This window comes from Podarcis bocagei (assembly GCF_964188305.1).
Source record: "Podarcis bocagei genome assembly, chromosome: 6".
NCBI classification, from domain to species: Eukaryota; Metazoa; Chordata; class Lepidosauria; order Squamata; family Lacertidae; genus Podarcis; species Podarcis bocagei.
This window is the reverse complement of record NC_138130.1, coordinates 8,114,100-8,133,124: the sequence shown is the minus strand read 5'-3', so window position 1 is coordinate 8,133,124 and position 19,025 is coordinate 8,114,100. Positions and strand designations below refer to the sequence as shown.

Here is a 19,025-nt window from a genome sequence, read left to right as displayed (position 1 = left end):
CCATTATCTCACAGGAAGTCAGGTTACCAGAACAGGAAATCCACACCTTTCCAGGAACAACTAACAGCATTTTAGAATCCTGCTGGATTGTGCTCACATATTTTAGCTGTAACATCTGTATGGATTTTAAATTATAATACAATTTTCCCCCTCCACCCCCTAGGGCAGGAACAACCAGTTGGTATCCCACAGTCAGTTCGCAGCAGAAAGGACTGGGCCACTATTGCTGTGAAAATGTGTGTGTGTGTGTTTCTAAATCACATCAAATCAACACTGGGAGTAAAAATGGGATGGCTTCCAGGAAAAACATGGAAATTCAACAGCTTGGGATGAGAACTGTTTGAACTCTTGGGAGCAAATGAGTGCAAAATGTCAGCACAAGAGCGGGGAAAGGGCCAGTGTGGAAACTTCATTTATTGTCGACTGAATTTAGTGCCACCTGGAAATACACTGCTGGTCTGAGGAGGAGATCGCTGCCCCTGCTCCCTCCAAAACACAGGTCGTGGCAATCTTGGAACATCCTTGCAACATCCTGAAGAGGAAGACACTATGTGGGGACTGCACTCGACTTTCTCGAAAAGAGCTCAGGAGAAGATGAAACTCGCCCGCGTCTCTACTTGTTCGCGCAAACTTCACGCGAGTCCGCCCGCCTGCTGCTGCTGCAGAGATGGCGAGTGCCTTTTGGGGGCAAGCGGGGCTCTAAAACCTGGAAGATCCCATCGATTCTAAAGGGCCGTAAGATCCTGCCATAAAAGCCGCCGCCGCCTCGTTTTCACGGAAAGCGTGACCGTTAAAATTAGGGTCATCTGGCATCTCCCGCCGCCCAAGGCTTCTCTGAACATCTGCATCCTTTATTGGCAGCGCCGGAGAGGGAGGCGCTGGAGAGGCGGCGGCAGCAGGCGGAGAGAAAATGGTTCAGCGAGGACCTTGACAGCTGCGTGCGCGTGAGAGAGACAGAGAGAGCGAGAGCTAATATGCCCTGCCGAGAGGAGCGGCGCCGCCTCCCCGCCGACTAAGTAGCCCTTAAAGGCTACGCAACTTTCGACGCCGCTTCCCCCCAGCCCTTCAGAGAAGGCTTCCTGAGGGGAGCGAAGAACTCCAGGCTCTTTCCACACACTTCCGCGCCAGGGAAAGGAGGCGGCGGCGGCTGCTGCTGAGGAGGAAGAAGCCACCTGCTTTCCTACTGGAGCTGCCTGGAAAAGGGCTGAGGGGGGGGCACAGCGGAGGACTCCCCCCGCCGCCTCGTCCACGAGAGCAGCGCGCGCTTTTCCCCGCCGCCAGTCCCTCGGTGCGCTCTGTGGCGGGAGCCCCGCTCGCTCGCTCGCTCCTTCGCTTCTCCCGCCGCGCAGTTTGGAGGCGCCCTCCGTCAGCTCTCTCCTCGCTGCCGTCTTCGCTGAGGGCGCCGCCGCCGCCGGCTTCCCCCGGTCTACCTCTGGACCTGCCTTGCGTATGCCTTTATTTGTGCCGTTCTTCTTTTAAAGCCCCTTCCTTCGCCGCTGCCCCTCGGAGCGCCGCGCCTCGGAGGCGAGCGGAGCGGGGAAAGAGGCGCCTGGCTCCAGCTTCGCCGCCGCCGCCGCCGCGCGCCCCTCTTCGTCTCCCTCCGCGGCGGCGGCCTCGGAGGCAGCAGCATGTCGAACTCGGGTCGGAAGGACTTTGACGTGAAGCACATTTTGCGCCTCCGCTGGAAACTGTTCAGCCACCCGGCGGCCCCGGCCGGCGGCTGCTTGCAGCAGGACAGCAGCTTCGAGCACTGGGGGCCGAGCCAGAGCCGCCTGCTGAAGAGCCAGGAGAGGAGCAGCGGCGCCTTCTGGAAGAAAGCTGCCTCTTCGTCGCCCTCGTCCTCCTCGCCGCCGCCGCCGCCTTGCGCTGCCTCCCCGCCGCCCCTCAACGGGACTTTGCTGCCCTCCACGCGGCTCCATGGACTGGCCGAGCAGCAGCGGCGCCAGCCGGCCCCGCGCACCGCTTTCTACGTGGAGTCCCTGGAGGAGGGGCCCGGCCGAGGCGCGCCGGGGGAGTTTACGCGCGAGCGGGAGAAGGCGCTGGTGCTGCGCGAGGTCAAGGAAGAGCCGGCGCCCTTCCTGGAGGGCGGAGGCCAGGCAACAGGTGAAGGGGCCGCGCACAGGTACAGTACCCGCTCAGTTGATCAGCTGGCCAAACGAGGCGAGGCTGCCTTGGGGGGGAGAGGGGTGTCCACACACACAGAGGCGCCTTCCTTAGGAAGGTCAGCGTGCTCATCCCCTGTAGGTTTTGGTTTTCTTTAATGCGCTGCACTTGTCACCTCGCGACGCCCCACTCCACGGGAGAGTTCATCGCACGTGTTTGCCCCCTTGATCTCCTTTGCAATAGGATAACTGGAGGAAGACGCGAAATAAGGCACATTCCCAGCCCACCTCTGCCAGATGCATGCTTTCTCGGGAGTAAGCCCTGCTGAACCCTGGGAGACTTCTGAGCCTCCACTCTGCATGGCTGCGGTCTTGCTTGAAATGAACAGCTGGGTGCTGAGCATGTTCGCTTGGAAGCGGAACTCAGTGGGGCTCACTCCCGAGATTGCTTCCTTGACAGTTTACTGTGTCCGCGGTGCTTACTCTCAGTGCCTGCATCAGATCCCAGCCCTCAGGACTTGGAAACTGGTAGCACTTGAGTAAAGATGGGTAGGAAAGGGCTGCATATCCCTCTGAGTTCAAAGGGAGGGATTTAAGTGCACATTTAACCCTCCCTTTAACACCAGTGGCTCTTAAAATTACTCATCTTTGATGGATCATGCACTTAGCCTTCATGATGCCACAAGACTCTGGGGCTTTCCTCCATGGCAAAGAGTAATTGCACTTACGCTTCTCCACCCCTCTGCAAATGCTGTTTCAAATCTGCCAGTGTAACAGCCCAAACGATACAGAGTCAGTGAGGAAGAGTAATTTTCTAAAGTTGTAGGAGTGGACATGGAGCTCAAGTTAAACAGTTTCCAGATGAATAACCGGAGGAACTTTCCATGTTGCCCCATGTACTTTTACCACATGGTTTTAAATCCATTGCATGCACTTGGTGTTAACTGAACCCGACATTCCAAATTCATGTGCAGTTATTTCTGACTCTGCATGGACCCTGCGGTGGGATCAGCATATAGGCTACAATTAAACAATCTAGCTGATCACATGCACTTTAACTGTCGTTTTCAGTGAGAATTAATGACATGCTTAAATCATTCCTGTTTAAATCTAAAGTGTTTAACTTTGGATGGACTGTGACAATGCTGATTTGCTGAAGAGGGTATATAATTCTCTTTTCTCTTCAGTGAGTTTTACAGCAAAGGTTTTTGTTAAAATTCTGCTGCAGGACCATCCAGGAGTTCTTCATTTGACAGAGATCACAGTAACAAAACTTTGTAATCTCAAATTGATTTGGTTGGTTTGATATCAATCTCTCTTGCTCTTACCAATTGCCTTTGAAGGACACTTGTGCAATACCTTCAGACAATTTAATTTGAGCTAGACTCAAGCAGAGTCCTGCCCCATATCCCCCCCCCCCCAGTGCTTGGACATAAGTCTGGAACACATGAACTAATAATGTAAGGATGGGTGTGTTTGAATATATGCAGAATGCCTTTCTGTCATACCAAATAGCCACAGTCAGTTTGGAGACAGATGATGAAGATAAAGGCTTTAAACTTGTAGGACAAAGGGTACCAACTTGAACTCTGATTCTCTCATTTTATAGCTAGGTTATGAATTTTAATATCCAAGCTCATATTCTCAATACATTTTTAAGATACATATTGTTGCTGAAGGCATAAAGATTGGACTGATTAGTATATGAATTCTAAACTTGTTCTACTAGGTTATTTGCTTCTGCTAGAAGTCCCAAAAGTTATTAAAGTCTTGCTTCCCAAGCATTTTAGTATGGGGCTCATATTAAAAATCCACTATTCAGTTAAAGCTCCATGCTCAGATAGAAAAGTCCTGTAGCCAGTGTTTGCTGCGTTGCCTTGTGGTACCCTCAAAGTTTCCATAAACATTTGGAGTCCATGTCAGTCAATCAGTCCCAAATAGATGGAGCTAGGTTGCAGTACGTCAGTCAAGTGTTGTTGACATTAATGGAACTTCTGAGTAAATATGTTTGGGGTTGAGCTTCACAAGTATTTGCACTAATAACCATGCACTATTTCCATTTTGTCAGATGAAATGTTCTGTTTGCATTTCCTTTTGATTAATTCAATAAGAGAACATGCCTTCCTTTCTCTCAGTATGTAAGGCTTTCAGAGCAGAAACTTTTATTTCATCTCTACTTACTTTAAATGTGCCCCAGTTTTTTCTCTTTCTGGGGTGCCTGAATGTTAAATCAGGACTGTTAAGAACATGTCTAATTGTCAACAGGCATGATCAAATCAAAGTTAAGCCATTTTAAGTCTGTCATTTGAATGACAAGAGTACATGCTTAGATGTGCTTCTGTTAAAACCACAACTTAAGTGTTTCATTTTGGCTGGGTTACATCTAATCAAATGTGGAGGTACCAAACTTGCACAGAAATGAAAGGTGTTTTTTTAAAACTTTCTGGATGCCACTCAGATTTATAGGAAGGCACCAGGCAGGGGTCTGAATTTTCAGCTTTGCAGTTAACCAAGATGGAACTGAATTGTCAGCTCCCATCTTAAAGAGCTCAAACACTTAAAGAATTGTTGTCTGCTTGTATCAAGAGATCAATGTGTTTTGCTGGATATGACACTTGTTAAATTTGCTTCACTGCTAAGTCTGGAGTTCAGAGAGGTGTGATCACATTTAGTAGGTCTATGCCTTTCTTAAATACTGCATGTAAAATCCTAGCTTTGGGGAAATTGTTGCATGCTCCCCAAATTCTCCAGTGGTAATCTTAACTGTGAAACTATCAATGTACAGTATTTGCCGCAAAACTATCAACAGACTGTTGCATCTGCACTTAGTTGCTATCCTTCCATGATTCTAGATAAACAACTGAAGTTTCCCAAATGACCAAGGACATAGACGGGAAAATTCTGAACTTCCTGAAGTTAAAAACTGTTGATTCAGTACTACTTGTTTTAGCAAAACTAGACCACTTTTGTATGTCTAGTCATTTTTCTGTGTTATTCAATTATCTTTGCTCTGAATACCGAAGGGGAAGCATCTGTATTACCTTATTTTACCTTCATATTCTGGGTGTTAGGAAGAGAAATCGCTTAGCATGGTATATTGCATAAAAATATAGGTAATGTTTAGATCAGGCAGGAAGAAACTTACTGTATATTTTTAGATGGCAAAAACCTCACAAATAAAAACCAAAAATTGATGTAATGTAATTACGGTGCAAACTTCTGGGAGCGTTTTGGAGTACTTTACATTCATGGCAACTGCAGGTTAGAACAGTGTTATTTGTAGGAGGAGGAGTCCCAGCCATCCTCATGGTTTCATGGGTGACAGTAGTGCCTGGAAAATGCCAGATGGAAAGATGGTTACTGCGTTTAAGGACATGCATAAAATAGGTGCTCACCTAGTCAGTTTTGCAATAACAAACAAACCAGCAAGCCACAAACATATTGTGGAACCTGGGCAAGCAGGGGGAAAGTGGCAGTGAGTGCTTCAGATAAAAGGCAGTGGGTGGGAGATGACAACCTCCACCTGAGCTTTCAGTCTTTTCTCTAAAAATACCTGACCTATAAGCAGCACTGTTTGGCAGCAAAACACAGGGTTAGGAATCCCTTGTCTGGTGCCCTAGGTGTAGCTCTGCGCAGTCTTTTATTCACAATTGCTCAATCACTACTTTAGTTTGGAAAGCATAAAAGATGCTTTGCTCTTTGTTGGAAAGAATGGGACAGGCTCATGTGAATTGGCAGGTGGGAACCTGTGTGAGATCTCAGCCCCATTACTAGGCTGCTCACGGGAGTGGTCCGCTTGTGTGAGCAGTCATTTGTGCGTATAACAATATATGAATCAGTTTCAAGGCAGTGAAGCGGAGAAACTGATTTCATACAATTTGACTTTTTTATTGAAAAGTTTTGTGGGTATTCATGTAGTTCTCTTACTTTGGGAGCATCAGGGGAATTTGTAGCTATACTGGTGATTCTGCAAAATGGAAGGAACAGAAAAAGTGAAACAAAGCCTCCTTTTGGATGATCAGCAAGTTCCAATCATGTTTGGAAGCTTTGAACCTGAAGAGAGGTTCTTCTGTAGGCATGGGAATTTAGAAGAAAAATGTGAAGTGTTCTTTTTCATTTCCTGGTTGGATACATAGGTTAAATGCCAGCCAAAGTTTTAAGTTCCTTTGATTTCAATGGGACAGATCCAAGTACCTACTTGACCCTCCAGTTGAAATCATTAGGATTTTAAAATCATCAAAGCTGCCATGGAATTTACTTCTCAACAAACATGTATAGGTTTGTACTGTAGGTTTGTGTAGAATGATAATCTCAGTGGTCACTAGGTGCTCTGAGATCAAGGGAAAAGCTTGGGGGTGATTCATTTTTACTTCATATCTCTCTTACTTCTTAAATAATATATTCAATACCATGACTGTTAAAGCTGGAAATGGGTGGGGATTTAATAGAGCTTTTTGTATGTTGATTCATTTTTTTGTTGCTTTCTCTGGTTAAATAGAAAACAACTTCAGGATATAAGAAAGAGAGTCCAAACTAGCCAGTAAATTTACAGTATCTCCAAAATAACACCTTATCTATTTAAAATATTTTTAAGGATTGGCCACCACTCTCTTAAGAGTCATTGTGGCACTGCTTAAAAGCAATGTGGAAGTTCTTTTAACACTTTCCCTGGGCTGGTTCCCTTGCCACCCTGCCCTTTAACGCTGCTAATTGTCTCCAGAAGTCCTATTAGCATCACATGGCACCTGATGCACAGAAGCTTGAGGGGATATTCTGTAGGTAAGAGAACAGAGGAAAGGATTTTTAAGAGGGAGGCATGGCCATCCCAAACATGTTATTTTAAAAACACTATTAATGTAACTTATAGTTAAGTCCTGAGTTTCTACACAAGAATGAACTGTGGCTTTATCATATCATACTCAGTTTTCTTTAAAAAATGTTGTTTTGAAACAGCCAAACACAGCCTGAACTTGAATGACCAAGGAAAATGAATTAGCCATATTTCTGTCTCTGCTGCCCTGTGGAGTTCACTGTATTGTTGTTTTGCCTTACCTAAGTAGAGTCTTAAAATTACAGTGGTACCTCGGGTTAAGTACTTAATTCATTCAGGAGGTCTGTTCTTAACCTGAAACTGTTCTTAACCTGAAGCACCACTTTAGCTAATGGGGCCTCCCACTGCCGCCACGCCGCCTGAGCACAATTTCTGTTCTCATCCTGAAGCAAAGTTCTTAACCCGAGGTACTATTTCTGGGTTAGTGGAGTCTGTAACCTGAAGCGTATGTAACCTGAAGCGTATGTAACCCAAGGTACCACTGTAATATAAACAAAAAATATTTTTATGTTAAATGTTTCAATGTAGTAATATATCCAGATTTTGTAACCTGCCTGAGGTAGGCAGGTCATTAAATGAGAATTAGCCTGACAGCAACTGCTTTATAATTTTGTGGTGTTTTCAGCTGTGGAAGAAAAATGTTTAATCTTCTTGAAATAAGCTTTTAGTGTGTTTATCAATGAACATGGTTCATTACACAGCAACTATGCTACATAAACAACAAAAATGTGCAAGAGCTAAAGAAAAAGTGCTACCAGCAAAGATCATGGTGGTAAATTTTAAGGGTGTTATTAAGCTTGATACTTCTGCTAGTTCAAGCACTTTGGGCTGTGCAACAGAACTTCATTCCCTCTCCTATCCCTGGGTTCTCTCCAGACCTCCTAAATACATTATGGGTCTTCCCTCCCCAACCCTCTGGAGCAGATTTAAGATGTGCATGGCAGGGTGGGGGCAGGTATGGAGATAAGAGAGAGGGGAAATTTCATTGTGCAGCCAAAAGCACTCCCTCTAGCAGAACTGTATACTGTAGTTTTATAGTGTCCTAATGATATATCTGAGAACATTATTCAAATCACACTGGTGCAAACATATTGCTCTGGTTTCCTTTGGACCGCATCATCTTGGCAGCCCAGAACCTCCATACACCCTGGCCAGGCTCAAGGAGGTCACGTCGGTGATGCTAACACACCAGCTTGGCTTCACCTTCACAGGTGCACTCCATTGTCTCTTTCAGGACAGACAGATGCCAGCAACTCTTAACTTAATGTGGTTAGGATTGCAGCCTAAGGAATTAACCCAAATGCAGAAAAGGAGGGCTTTGGGAGAAGAGAGAAAGATAGCATCCCACATAGGATCCATGCAAGAATGTCACATCTTACCTACATTAGGACTGTAATTTTGCTTATTTGATTATAAGGCTCCTCAAATCTGTAGTATTGCGTGCAACATTTCCAAAAACACTTATGCTTGCAAGGTCTATTATTGTAACTCATAGGTAGGCAACCTAAGGCCCGGGGGCCGGATCCGGCCCAATCGCCTTCTAAATCCCGCCCGCAGACGGTCCAGGAATCAGCATGTTTTTACATGAGTAGAATGTGTGCTTTTATTTAAAATGCACTTCTAGGTTATTTGTGTGCCATATAAATTTGTTTATTCCCCCCCCAATATAGTCCCCCCCCAAAGGTCTGAGGGACAGTGGACCGGCCCCCTGCTGAAAAAGTTTGCTGACCCCTCTTGTAACTGGACATTGCTTTAACCTGAGGCTTTGAGTTCTTGACTTACAATTATTGTCTTAGCTTATGTCTTTCCCCCCCTTATTTTAGACTTGGCAGTCAAGATTCCTGAAAAATAATGATGATTCCCACCCTCCTTGAAACAACAACAGTAGATTTCTAAAATACAAGAACTTGTGTAAGCTATCAGATTCTTCTAATATATTAGTATCTTTGGCTGATAATATTATTATTACTTTCTATCATCAGTACTTTCTATTATTGTGGCCTAAACTTGCAGTAAGTTTTAACTTTGTATTTCTTGGCTAGATTCTCTGTACTAATCACACTGCAGCAACACAAGTTATGACATTGTGCTAACTACTGAGTAAGCTTAGCAGGCAAATAATAAGAGGAGAGGTCCTCTTGAGGATCCCAAATTGGTTAAGTTGCAGGTTAAGTGAGAATAAATAGACAGTTCTCCAAGTGGAAAGATGTAGAAAGTGGAGTACTGAAAGGATCAATATAGGGACCTGTACCTTTAAACTTGTTCATAAACGATTGACAATTTGAAGTGAGCAGTGAGGTGCTCAAGTTTGCTGATGTTACTAACTTGTCAGGGTCATTAAAACAAAAAGTGATTGTGAAGAGTTCCAAAAGGACCGCTCCAGACTCGGTGCAAAGGTGGTAAAATGCCAAATGCAATTCAGTGTAAACAAGTGTAAAATGATACATGCAAAGGCAAATAATAATAATAATAATAATAATAATAATAATAATAATAATAATTTCACAATATACATTTTGGGGGTCCGAGATGGCGGTGACTTATCAGAAATGAGACCTCAGGGTTGTAGCAGATAGCTCAAAGAGGGTGTTGACCCAGTGATCAACACCTGTGAAAATTTAAATTCTGTGCTAGGGATCATTAGGAAAGGAAAGGGGGGGGGGAAGTTGCCTTTATTATAATGCAGTTATACAAAACTATGATGTGACCACATTTGCCATACTGCATATAATTCTGGTCATCTCGCTTCAAAAAGGACATTGTAGTCTTGAAAAAATATTCAGAAAAGGGCAACCAAAATGATCAAGCAATGGAGCAGCTCCCCAGTAAGAAAGGTTGCAGTATTTGGGAATTTTTAGTTTAGAGAAAATGGGTGTTTAGAGAAGAGGGGACACAATAGAAGTTTAGAAAATTGTCCATGGCATGGATGAAGGAATCAGAAACAAGCCCCCACCCCCTCGTAACACTAGAACTCATGGACCTCCATTGAAGCTGAATGCTGGGAATCTTGAGTCAGAAGCACCTTATCACACAATACCTAGTTAAGCTATGGAACTTAGTCTCACAGAAGACAGTGGTGACCACCAACCTAAAGGTAAAGGGACCCCTGACCATTAGGTCCAGTCGTGACCGACTCTGGGGCTGCAGCGCTCATCTCACTTTATTGGCCGAGGGAGCCGGCATACAGCTTCCGGGTCATGTGGCCAGCATGACTAAGCCGCTTCTGGCGAACCAGAGCAGCGCACAGAAATGCCGCTTACCTTCCCGCCGGAGCAGTACCTATTTATCTACTTGCACTTTGATGTGCTTTTGAACTGCTAGGTTGGCAGGAGCAGGGAATGAGCAACGGGAGCTCATCCCGTTGCGAGGATTCAAACCACCGACCTTCTGATCAGCAAGTCCTAGGCTCTGTGGTTTAACCCACAGCGCCAATGAGGATTAGACAAAATCATGGAGGAGAGAGCTGTTGAACTCTACTAGCCCTGATGGCTGTGCTCTGCCTCCACAACTGAAGGCAGCGATGCTTCTGAATGCCAGCTGCTGGAAACCACAGGACAGGAGAGGTCTCCTGTGCTTGAATCCTGCTTCCAAGTTTCCCATTTGAGCCCCTGGGTGGCAACTGAGAAGAGGAAGCTGGACTAGATGGGCTGGCTCTTGTGTTCTTATGAGAGATTCGGATGAAGGATGGTATACAAATTTAATGAACAAATGAATAAAATTACATTATGGTAACTCAAAACCCCCAATATTCTGTCCTATTTGTCCTCAAAATCTGAGCACAGTGGTAACATGCTACTTATTTTCTGGTCTTTTAGCTAGCAAAGGTAAAGGTGTCACGAAATGTGTAAATATTGAGATTAATCACTGAATCTATTCAGCCTTGAATAGTTGTTGCCAGGAGGTGAACCAATCTTGGTATCTGCCTTAGTACTCTTTCTTCTTCCCCACTCATACAGTGTCGTAGCACAAGTTCAGAGGAATTAAGCATCGTATTAGAGGGATTTTTTTTATTTGTTTGTTTTTTAGTTCCTTATTTTACACTAGATTTCTATAATCTCCTTGAAAAGTTAGGAGACAAGCTTTGGAAAATCCTTATTAATGCAACAATGGGAACTTGTAAAGGCTGGATATTCATACCAAGAGACATTGGGGACATCTTGCTGAAATCCTGTTTCACTTCACTTGGATTCAGATCACAGGGTAAAAGTTTGGAGTATTGCATTTGTAGGCGAAACATTTTCTGGAGGGTTTTTATGCAAAGGACTGACATTTTTGTTTATTGCTAAAAACTTCTGTGAATACATTTGAATTGCCATTTTATGCGTCCTCATTTTGTGAGCTTCCATCTTTCTTTTGATGCAGTCACAGTGTGTTTTCTTCATCTCGCAACCCAATTCCTTCCTATCCCCCTTTCTTTAAATAAATGGGATTCTACTGTTCCCATAACCTTATTATAGTAATACCCCAGTCCTAATGACCTTTTGCTTGGAATTAAATGCAACCGAGAACATTGAAATTTATATCCCAGCAAAGATGCTTAGAAAAAGGATTGTAAGTGTCTCTTCTGAATCCCAAAATGGATAAAGAAATAAAAGTTTTAAATAGAACAAAGGCTCTTATGTACCATCTGCCTAATTACTAGCTGAGCTACTAGTTCAGCCTCTACACAGGTGTCATTTTATAAATAAGAATCTTTGACCATGAATACAAATTCTTTGGGAAAGTTTTTTTTTTCTCCCTAGATTGCAGCCCCTGATAAATTTAATATTTTTATTAGCAGTTTCCTAAACAACCTGAAATAAGTTTTTTCTCCATAATTTCAGCTTTCAAAATTGAAGAAAAAGAAAATGTATTCAAATTCTACACTAGGGATTTGAATAGAAGCAGACTTATATTGGCAGCTAGTGGAGGTGCACAACTGGTTAGATTTCTGCATCCTTGTGCTTGGACTAATCCCTGTTGAACTGCTTGGGTGCCTTCTTTTGTTCTTCCTTCAGAACTCATTTCATTATTCAAAATTCATATTATAGCAAAAGGAGAGCAAGACTTTCTTTTCATGTGGATGGGTACATTCTCAGGTGCATAAAACATAAGGATAGAACATAAAGTTGGGTTGTCCTTCCTCTGAACAAGAAACCTACTCTGGTCCCTATATTTTTGTGATGGTATTTCTCCTTGCAGTGCCAGCATAATAGTCATGCGGTACTAGCATGACATTGTATTTTGTGACATTGCTCCGGTGTAGTTTACCCCCATCCCAAATTTGTTTTATGGCACAGTAAAGTCTTGGCTACGCTTTTAGTTGATTCAATTGTGATTCTCAGTTTCCATCCCATTAAAATCACTGTGATTAAATGTGGATCAAGCTGTAAATCTTACTCTCGCTATAAGCTTTCCTAGCATTAAGTTTAAAACAGAAGTCAGGATTTATTTTTAAAAAATACCGTGTCCTTCCTTTTCAAGAGAAAAACTATCTTATGATGCCCATTGTGGCTGGTGGGGTGAAGAGCAGGGCAGGTAATATTATGTACAGCCCGGGGTAGCAAGAAGTAGAGTAGGAAACAAGCTACACCTGCTAAAATTCTCTCTTCTAAACAGCTGTTAAAATTGCTTATTCTTGTTAAATCTTCACATACTGTGGCTCTTTCACATGCATGCTGTTCCTAAGACTGCAGCTCTGTAACATGCCTGTTGTTCTGGGTTTGCTGATGAGTTTGTGTTTCTTTGTATTCTTTAGTGGCTTGTATTTTACGTTAAAAATGACTGTCAGAATTCAACAAACATTTTCCAACAATTTTGTATGTTTTAAAGCATGTTTGTAAGTTTCTTAGAGACCACCTTTGCGTTAGGTATCAGTTTAATTCATTAACAAGGGAGCATTTATTTACATGGGAGCATTGTTTGTTAAATCCGCCAAATAATGCTCCATATTTATCTACTTTAAAAAAGATTGTTCAACACAAAAATAGTTCCACTGGAGTTTTTTCATGTTATCGTATCTTGTCTTCCATAAACATATCATGACTTCCACCAAATCCTATGGTTCCTTACCTGGCAGAACTCAAATATAGGGTTGTGCCCTAAATATTTGTCAGATATACATACCCAAGCAGTTCTCCACTGATGCAGTGAATTAAATTCAGATTCAGCATTTCGTGAAAATCTGCTTCACTATACCTGATATCTCGTTTGACAACCCACCCCCTCCCATGACCCAAATGTAGAGGAGTAAATAGGGAGTAAGAGAAAGAGTGGTGACAGAAAATAAGAATGAGAAGGGGGAAGGTGAGCTGAATCACTAGAGAAAACAGATGGCAAAGAACTATAGAGTTCAGACTAAATCCCAGTGAAATTAATGCTAGAATAATCCCCATTACATACTATTTATTCTTTGACTACTAGGTTCTACAGACTGTCAGACAACCCTGTCCAGCTTCTGATATGGGATGGATGTTGTTGCTTTCTAGCAATGGTGTAGCGTGGGTTGTCAGCACCCGGGGCAAGGCAAGTAATTTGCGCCCACTAACCCGTGTATTTGCGCCCCCTAACTCTAACCCCCAGATGTTGCGCCCGGTGCGGCCGGCCCCCCCTGCACCCCCCACGCTACGCCACTGCTTTCTAGCATTGAATGATGAGATGTTGGTTACCATTGCAATCTGCAGTATCCATCGTCATTGACACGGTGATGCAATTTCTCTTGTGTTAAGAGAACGTTTCTGCTGTGCAGCACCTCCTGGGTTGGGTTACAATTAAAGAAATTAACACAGAAATATTTAGTGCCCCACGGTATGAAAGAGCAGTATGAAAGCAATAAACAGCACTTCAAATAAGCACCATGTGTAGATAGCAGATGCCCCCATGTCAGGTTAAGAGCTGAAAATGTAAGGGCTGAATCGAGAGCAAACGGCATCCACCAACTAGGGTGGGATCATTCCGTATCATGTTGACCCATGTTCAGTGGCAGTTACCTGCAAGTTCAGAAATTTATTGTCCCATTGAAGGAAGGGAAAAGGTGTTTTATTTTTACTTATTCCTCTTTCCCATCCACTCCATTGTGACCCTGAAAGGCTGACCCTCTGGAATGGGTGGGAAGTGTTACTGAGAGGTGGTGCTGGAGGCTGTAGCAGGAAGACAAAACCAACAAAAATTAACTCCTTCCTCATTCTTTACATGGGAACTTCTGTTGGATCCTATTCCCTTCTGTTCACAAATGTGCTGGTCTGCTTCCAACCCACTACGTGATTCTTAATATTTCTCTGTATTTGTAAAGTTATGATTATGCAGGTGTGTTAGCCTGTAAACCAGGGGTCAGCAAATTTTTAAAGCCATGGGCCGGTCCACTGTCCCTCAGATCTTGTGGTGGGCTGGAGAAGTGGCACTGGGGGGGGGGAGCTGGAAGAAGAGGCAAGGGGGGCAAGTAGTCCTTCTCCCCACCCTCTGGCCGCAGCTGCTGCGCTTACATTCCCAGGGGCTGCCGCCACCACCACTGCTGCCGCCGCTTCTCGTGGGTAGGCAGAGTGAGCTTGTCTGCTCTTCTCTCTGGCCCACAGGAGCACCAGGGGGGCGGCGGCAATGGCGGAGGGAAGATGAGTGGCACGAAAGGGCTGGCTCTGGAGAGGGGCTGCTTAAAATGGCGCTCAGCCCAGCCCCCTTCCTCCTCTAGGCAGGGCGGAGAGAAGCCAGGAGGAGGGAGGGAGGGAGGAGGCGCCACCGCGGTGTGTGTGTGTGTGTTTGTGTGAGGGGGGCGGAATGGCGCAGCCTGAATGAACAGAATCCCCACGGCGATCCACGGACAGTCCGCGGGCCAGATCCTGAAGGCAATTGGGCCTGATCCAGCCCACAGACCTTAGTTTGCCAACCCCTCTTGTAAACTGTAGGGCCCTGATTTGACTCTCCTGCTGCTCCTGCTGCACCTAAACCTTGCTGAGCCCCCAATCTGTTGCTCCACTTGCACCATACTGGGCTCCTTTTGCCCACCCCCTCCCTCTAAGGAATTGGCATCAACATTCACACCTGGGAAGACAGGTGAGTAGCATCACCTTGATTGTCCCACCCTCACCCACTGCTGGGTGGAAGGTACATACGCTTCAGGTTACATAAGCTTCAGGTTACAGACTCCGCTAACCCAGAAATAGTACCTTGGGTTAAGAACTTTGCTTCAGGATGAGAACAGAAATCACGCAGCAGCAGCGGGAGGCCCCATTAGCTAAAGTGGTGCTTCAGGTTAAGAACAGTTTCAGATTAAGAGCGGACCTCCGGAACGAGTTAAGTACTTAACCAGAGGTACCACTGTATACAGATTTCACAAATAATCATTGGGCATAGATCAAGATTGAAAATGTTTAGTAATTTTTTAATATGTTTTGAACAATTATAGGGGTAAATGAAACACATGGGTGATCTGACTGCTTCAGATTCAGAAATGGCAGGCTTGGAATGAGACAGGGAAGAAAGATGCTGAGAATTGAATAGTGTACTAAGTAGCAAGAAGTGGCAGGTATCCAGTGATGGACTGCCAAAGAAATCATTATTGTTGAGAGAGAGAGAGAAGGGGAGGCAAACAGGAAGTAGCATTAAGATGGGTAAGATCATCCATCAACAGTCTCAGGGACTCTGGCTGGTTTCTGATAAGGTGGTTAGGTGCTTTTGGAAGAGTTATCCAAGTGGAAACTAGCCAGCTGAAATTGCTTCTTGCTAATTATGTCCAGCTATGAATTGTGTTGTGAGTGCAATGTGAACAAAAGTCAAGTTTGATACTGGATGCCCTAGGTCTAATCAACTACATCTGTTATTTCACATGTTGTTTTGTGTGTGTGTGTGTGTGTGTGTGTGTGTGTGATATGCTTTTTTGAATGCATGTTCCTTGTGCAACAATTTAAAAACAGGGGCATGATCTAGACCCTTGAAAGAAGTGTTTCAATAAAACGCGTTGCAAACTTTGTATGAGAAATTGGGTTGGCAAAAATGGAACTCCACAGCGCCATCTGGTGTCACAGTGTTAGAATGCACAAACAACTTATATAAAACACTTTTTCTTTGCCAATGTAGTGAGTGCAATGTGTCCATGGTGTTTGTACTCAGTGCAGTTATTTTTGACAGCTACCAAGGATTTATACACCAGACAACCTTAGATGGGTATATAATCTGTGGGTGGTGACCTGTTTATCAAGTAGATAATTATTTTTGAATGAATTTATTATGGCTGTCTATGAACATATTTCAACCTTGCTGCACTTTTTGTGTTGATACATACTTAATAGGATTTAGTGCCATTGGGAATTAAGTTACAGAAGACTGATATGTGAAAGAGCAAGTATATTGAAAATCTTATAACAGGGTTAAAATGGCAATATTGTGTCTTACACTAAGCCTCTTCCACAGCACTGCCATTATTTTTCTACCTTTTCAATAGGATTCATTTTAAAGTTATGATACTGGCGTTTCCTTTTCCTTTCCTTTTTTTAAACCTTAAGATGTTATGCTCTCCTATGGGAGTAAAGAGGAGCTGGGGGATGCCTGTGAATTCTTCATCTCCATTTAAAGGATCATGTACTGGTGAAACAAATGCTGTCCCAAACAAAACATTAAACTTACTTATCTGCAAGTTCACTTTCAGGAGTATTGGAACACCAACGGTATATTTACGTTACAGACTTAAACTGGTATAGCAACCATTCTCTGTTCCCAGGAAATCGTGGAAATTGATCTGTGAATGAAGGACTAGGGATGAAGAACACCAGGATCCTCTGAGTGTTGCAGTTAAATGGTATAAAACTAAAATAATATGGTTGTATGCCTTAATCATGGGAGGTCAGAAGATAGATTGCAGTCTACTGATGCTGGCCAATTCCAAGTGAAACAACCAGTGCCTGCTGTCACTCGGATACATGGAAGGAGTGCTAAGCTTATGTAAGAATGACTGTGCACTTAACATAGATTAGCTATGTTTTCACTTTTGTAAACAGATCCTGATAAATGCTTTTGCTTTGTAAAAGGAAAACAAAAAACAGACCTTTTAAGATGGATGTTAATCCACATCTGCCCTAAATCATGCAGTTGGGATAAATCAGGAAGGGAGTTCAGAGAAATATATTGGACTCTACTTCAGCCCTAGACCGCACATGTCAGAAGAAGAGCAAAGAAGGTGAATTTTTAAGACTGTTGCATATGATACACTAAAGGATTCCCCATGCCATGGTGATGGTCCTGCTGAACAGCTGCTGTAGATAAACGTGCTATTACCATAGGGATGTGTTTTCAAGGTAATACGCACACTGTCTCCTAGATACTATAATAATACTAACAAAAGCCTTGTAAAGTTAGATATTAAGCACTGACATGCTAAGAAGTAGAAGAAGAGTTTGGATTTGATATCACTACCCGAAGGAGTGTCAAAGCGGCTAACATTCTCCTTTGCCTCCCTCCCCCACAACAAACACTCTGTGAGGTGAGTGGGGCTGAGAGACTTCAGAGAAGTGTGACTAGCCCAAGGTCACCCAGCAGCTGCATGTGGAGGATTGGGGACGCGAACCCGGTTCACCAGATTACGAGTCTACCGCTCTTAACCACTACACCAAACTGGATCTCAACTAAGCCAAACCAAGGCTTTGTTCAGATAAGAAAATGAACAGGTTTCTGGACTGAAGATCTTTACTACATCCACTGAGACTACCTGTGCCTCAAGTGACAGAGACAGGACTTCTTTGGCATCTTCCCCACCACATAGCAGACACAGTTATGCACTCTAATCAGCATTCGGTGGGGTTCAATGCAATATTTCCACCACTTGTGCTCTAGCCTTTGCCCATCCTGTTTCATCACTTGGAAGTCCCTGGTATATCAGGGATCAAAACAAGCTCCATAGCAGAGAGGACAATTATGAGTGTTTATGCTGATAAATAGCCCATTTCATCTCTCCGTTCAGCAGCTCCAGAGGCTCAGCAGGATCGACAGTTATCTCCAATGGAAAAGCAGAAATCCAGCGGGTTCCATAAGTCTCCATGGATGGGCATTTTAAACTGGTTTCCCACCACTACAGGGAGAAGTAGCCATTGCAAATCCAAACTTCACCAGAAATTGGTCTGTTCATGACAGTGGAGTGATTTCAGCTCCCTATCCCTGTCAGACCACGTGAGATCTATATGCTACCTCCCGCCAGTGAAGGTGAAGGTGAAGATTCTGATAATGTATTCTGTGTTGTGTGTTTTGAACGTGCACCTCAGGGATCCTTGAGTGATGCTGACTGTGTTATCTTTTCAGTGCCAGGTGGACCATTTTCATAGTGTAGGACTTTTAAATTGTGTTAGGTTTAGTTTGTTAGTTTAATCTGGTCTTTATGTATTTTTTTTTCCTATTGCTGATTGCTTCCCCCCTTAACTCTATGAATATGTTGGTGTTTTGCTTTAATATTGCTCAGACAATTTGCTTGTGCCCCAAAAGAAGGATGTAATTAAAACAAAAAACAAAAAACCTTGTCCCTGTGGCAACTGTCCTTACCCTGATGCAATTTCTCCAACAGTTGCAATGCTAATCTTCCTGATCATATGAAAAGTGCTTTTGTCAATGCTGGATACTGGGAAAGTATCCATGTGGCTAGGACAGCCCACACAGTGAGCCATTACAAGAGAGCAAAAGTAATTGTGACATGGAGATAGATCATATTGAGGACAAAGTTAAACATAGCATCCAGGTCAACATATCAGTGGCTTGCATAAGTTCACCTGGATAATTTATAGCTGAGTTGAGATCTGAGTCTGGAACTCATTTCTCATACCCTTAATCATTCTGCTACCTCAGCTTCCAATATCTGCTACAGCAGCTTCTGAATTTGCAGTTCTGTGTACACTTCGGAGTAAGCCCACAGAACACAATAGACTTACTTCAATAAACATGCATAGGATCAGACCATATGATGTGTAGGAACCAAGCCATTTAGGGATGAGTAATTCAGCCCATTAAGAGCTGAACAATTTATGCCTTTGTTGGGACTTTTGCATTATTAGGTTTAAAGAAATTAAGCACTGAATTCTTTAGGCCCTGTTTTGTTTACAAAATGAAACTGTAATCAGGGGAGAAGAAAGTTGCAAGGGAAT

The 19,025-nt window shown here is 43.7% G+C and overlaps 1 protein-coding gene across 5 annotated transcripts in view; it reads left to right on the top strand.

The window, feature by feature from the left end:
• The first annotated feature begins 387 nt into the window (after positions 1–387).
• Positions 388–19,025, top strand: part of KLHL1 (kelch like family member 1) — a 138,958-nt gene continuing 120,320 nt past the window's right edge. For 2 of the 5 annotated variants that reach the window (XM_081198384.1, XM_081198382.1), the window contains exon 1: positions 398–2,122. In XM_081198384.1, coding sequence (XP_081054510.1) covers positions 1,629–2,122 — 494 coding nt within the window. In that variant the 5' untranslated portion in view covers positions 398–1,628. Of the gene's footprint in view, positions 2,123–19,025 lie in introns of all 5 variants that reach the window. The other 3 variants (XM_081198386.1, XM_081198385.1, XM_081198383.1) reach the window with 3 other exon arrangements.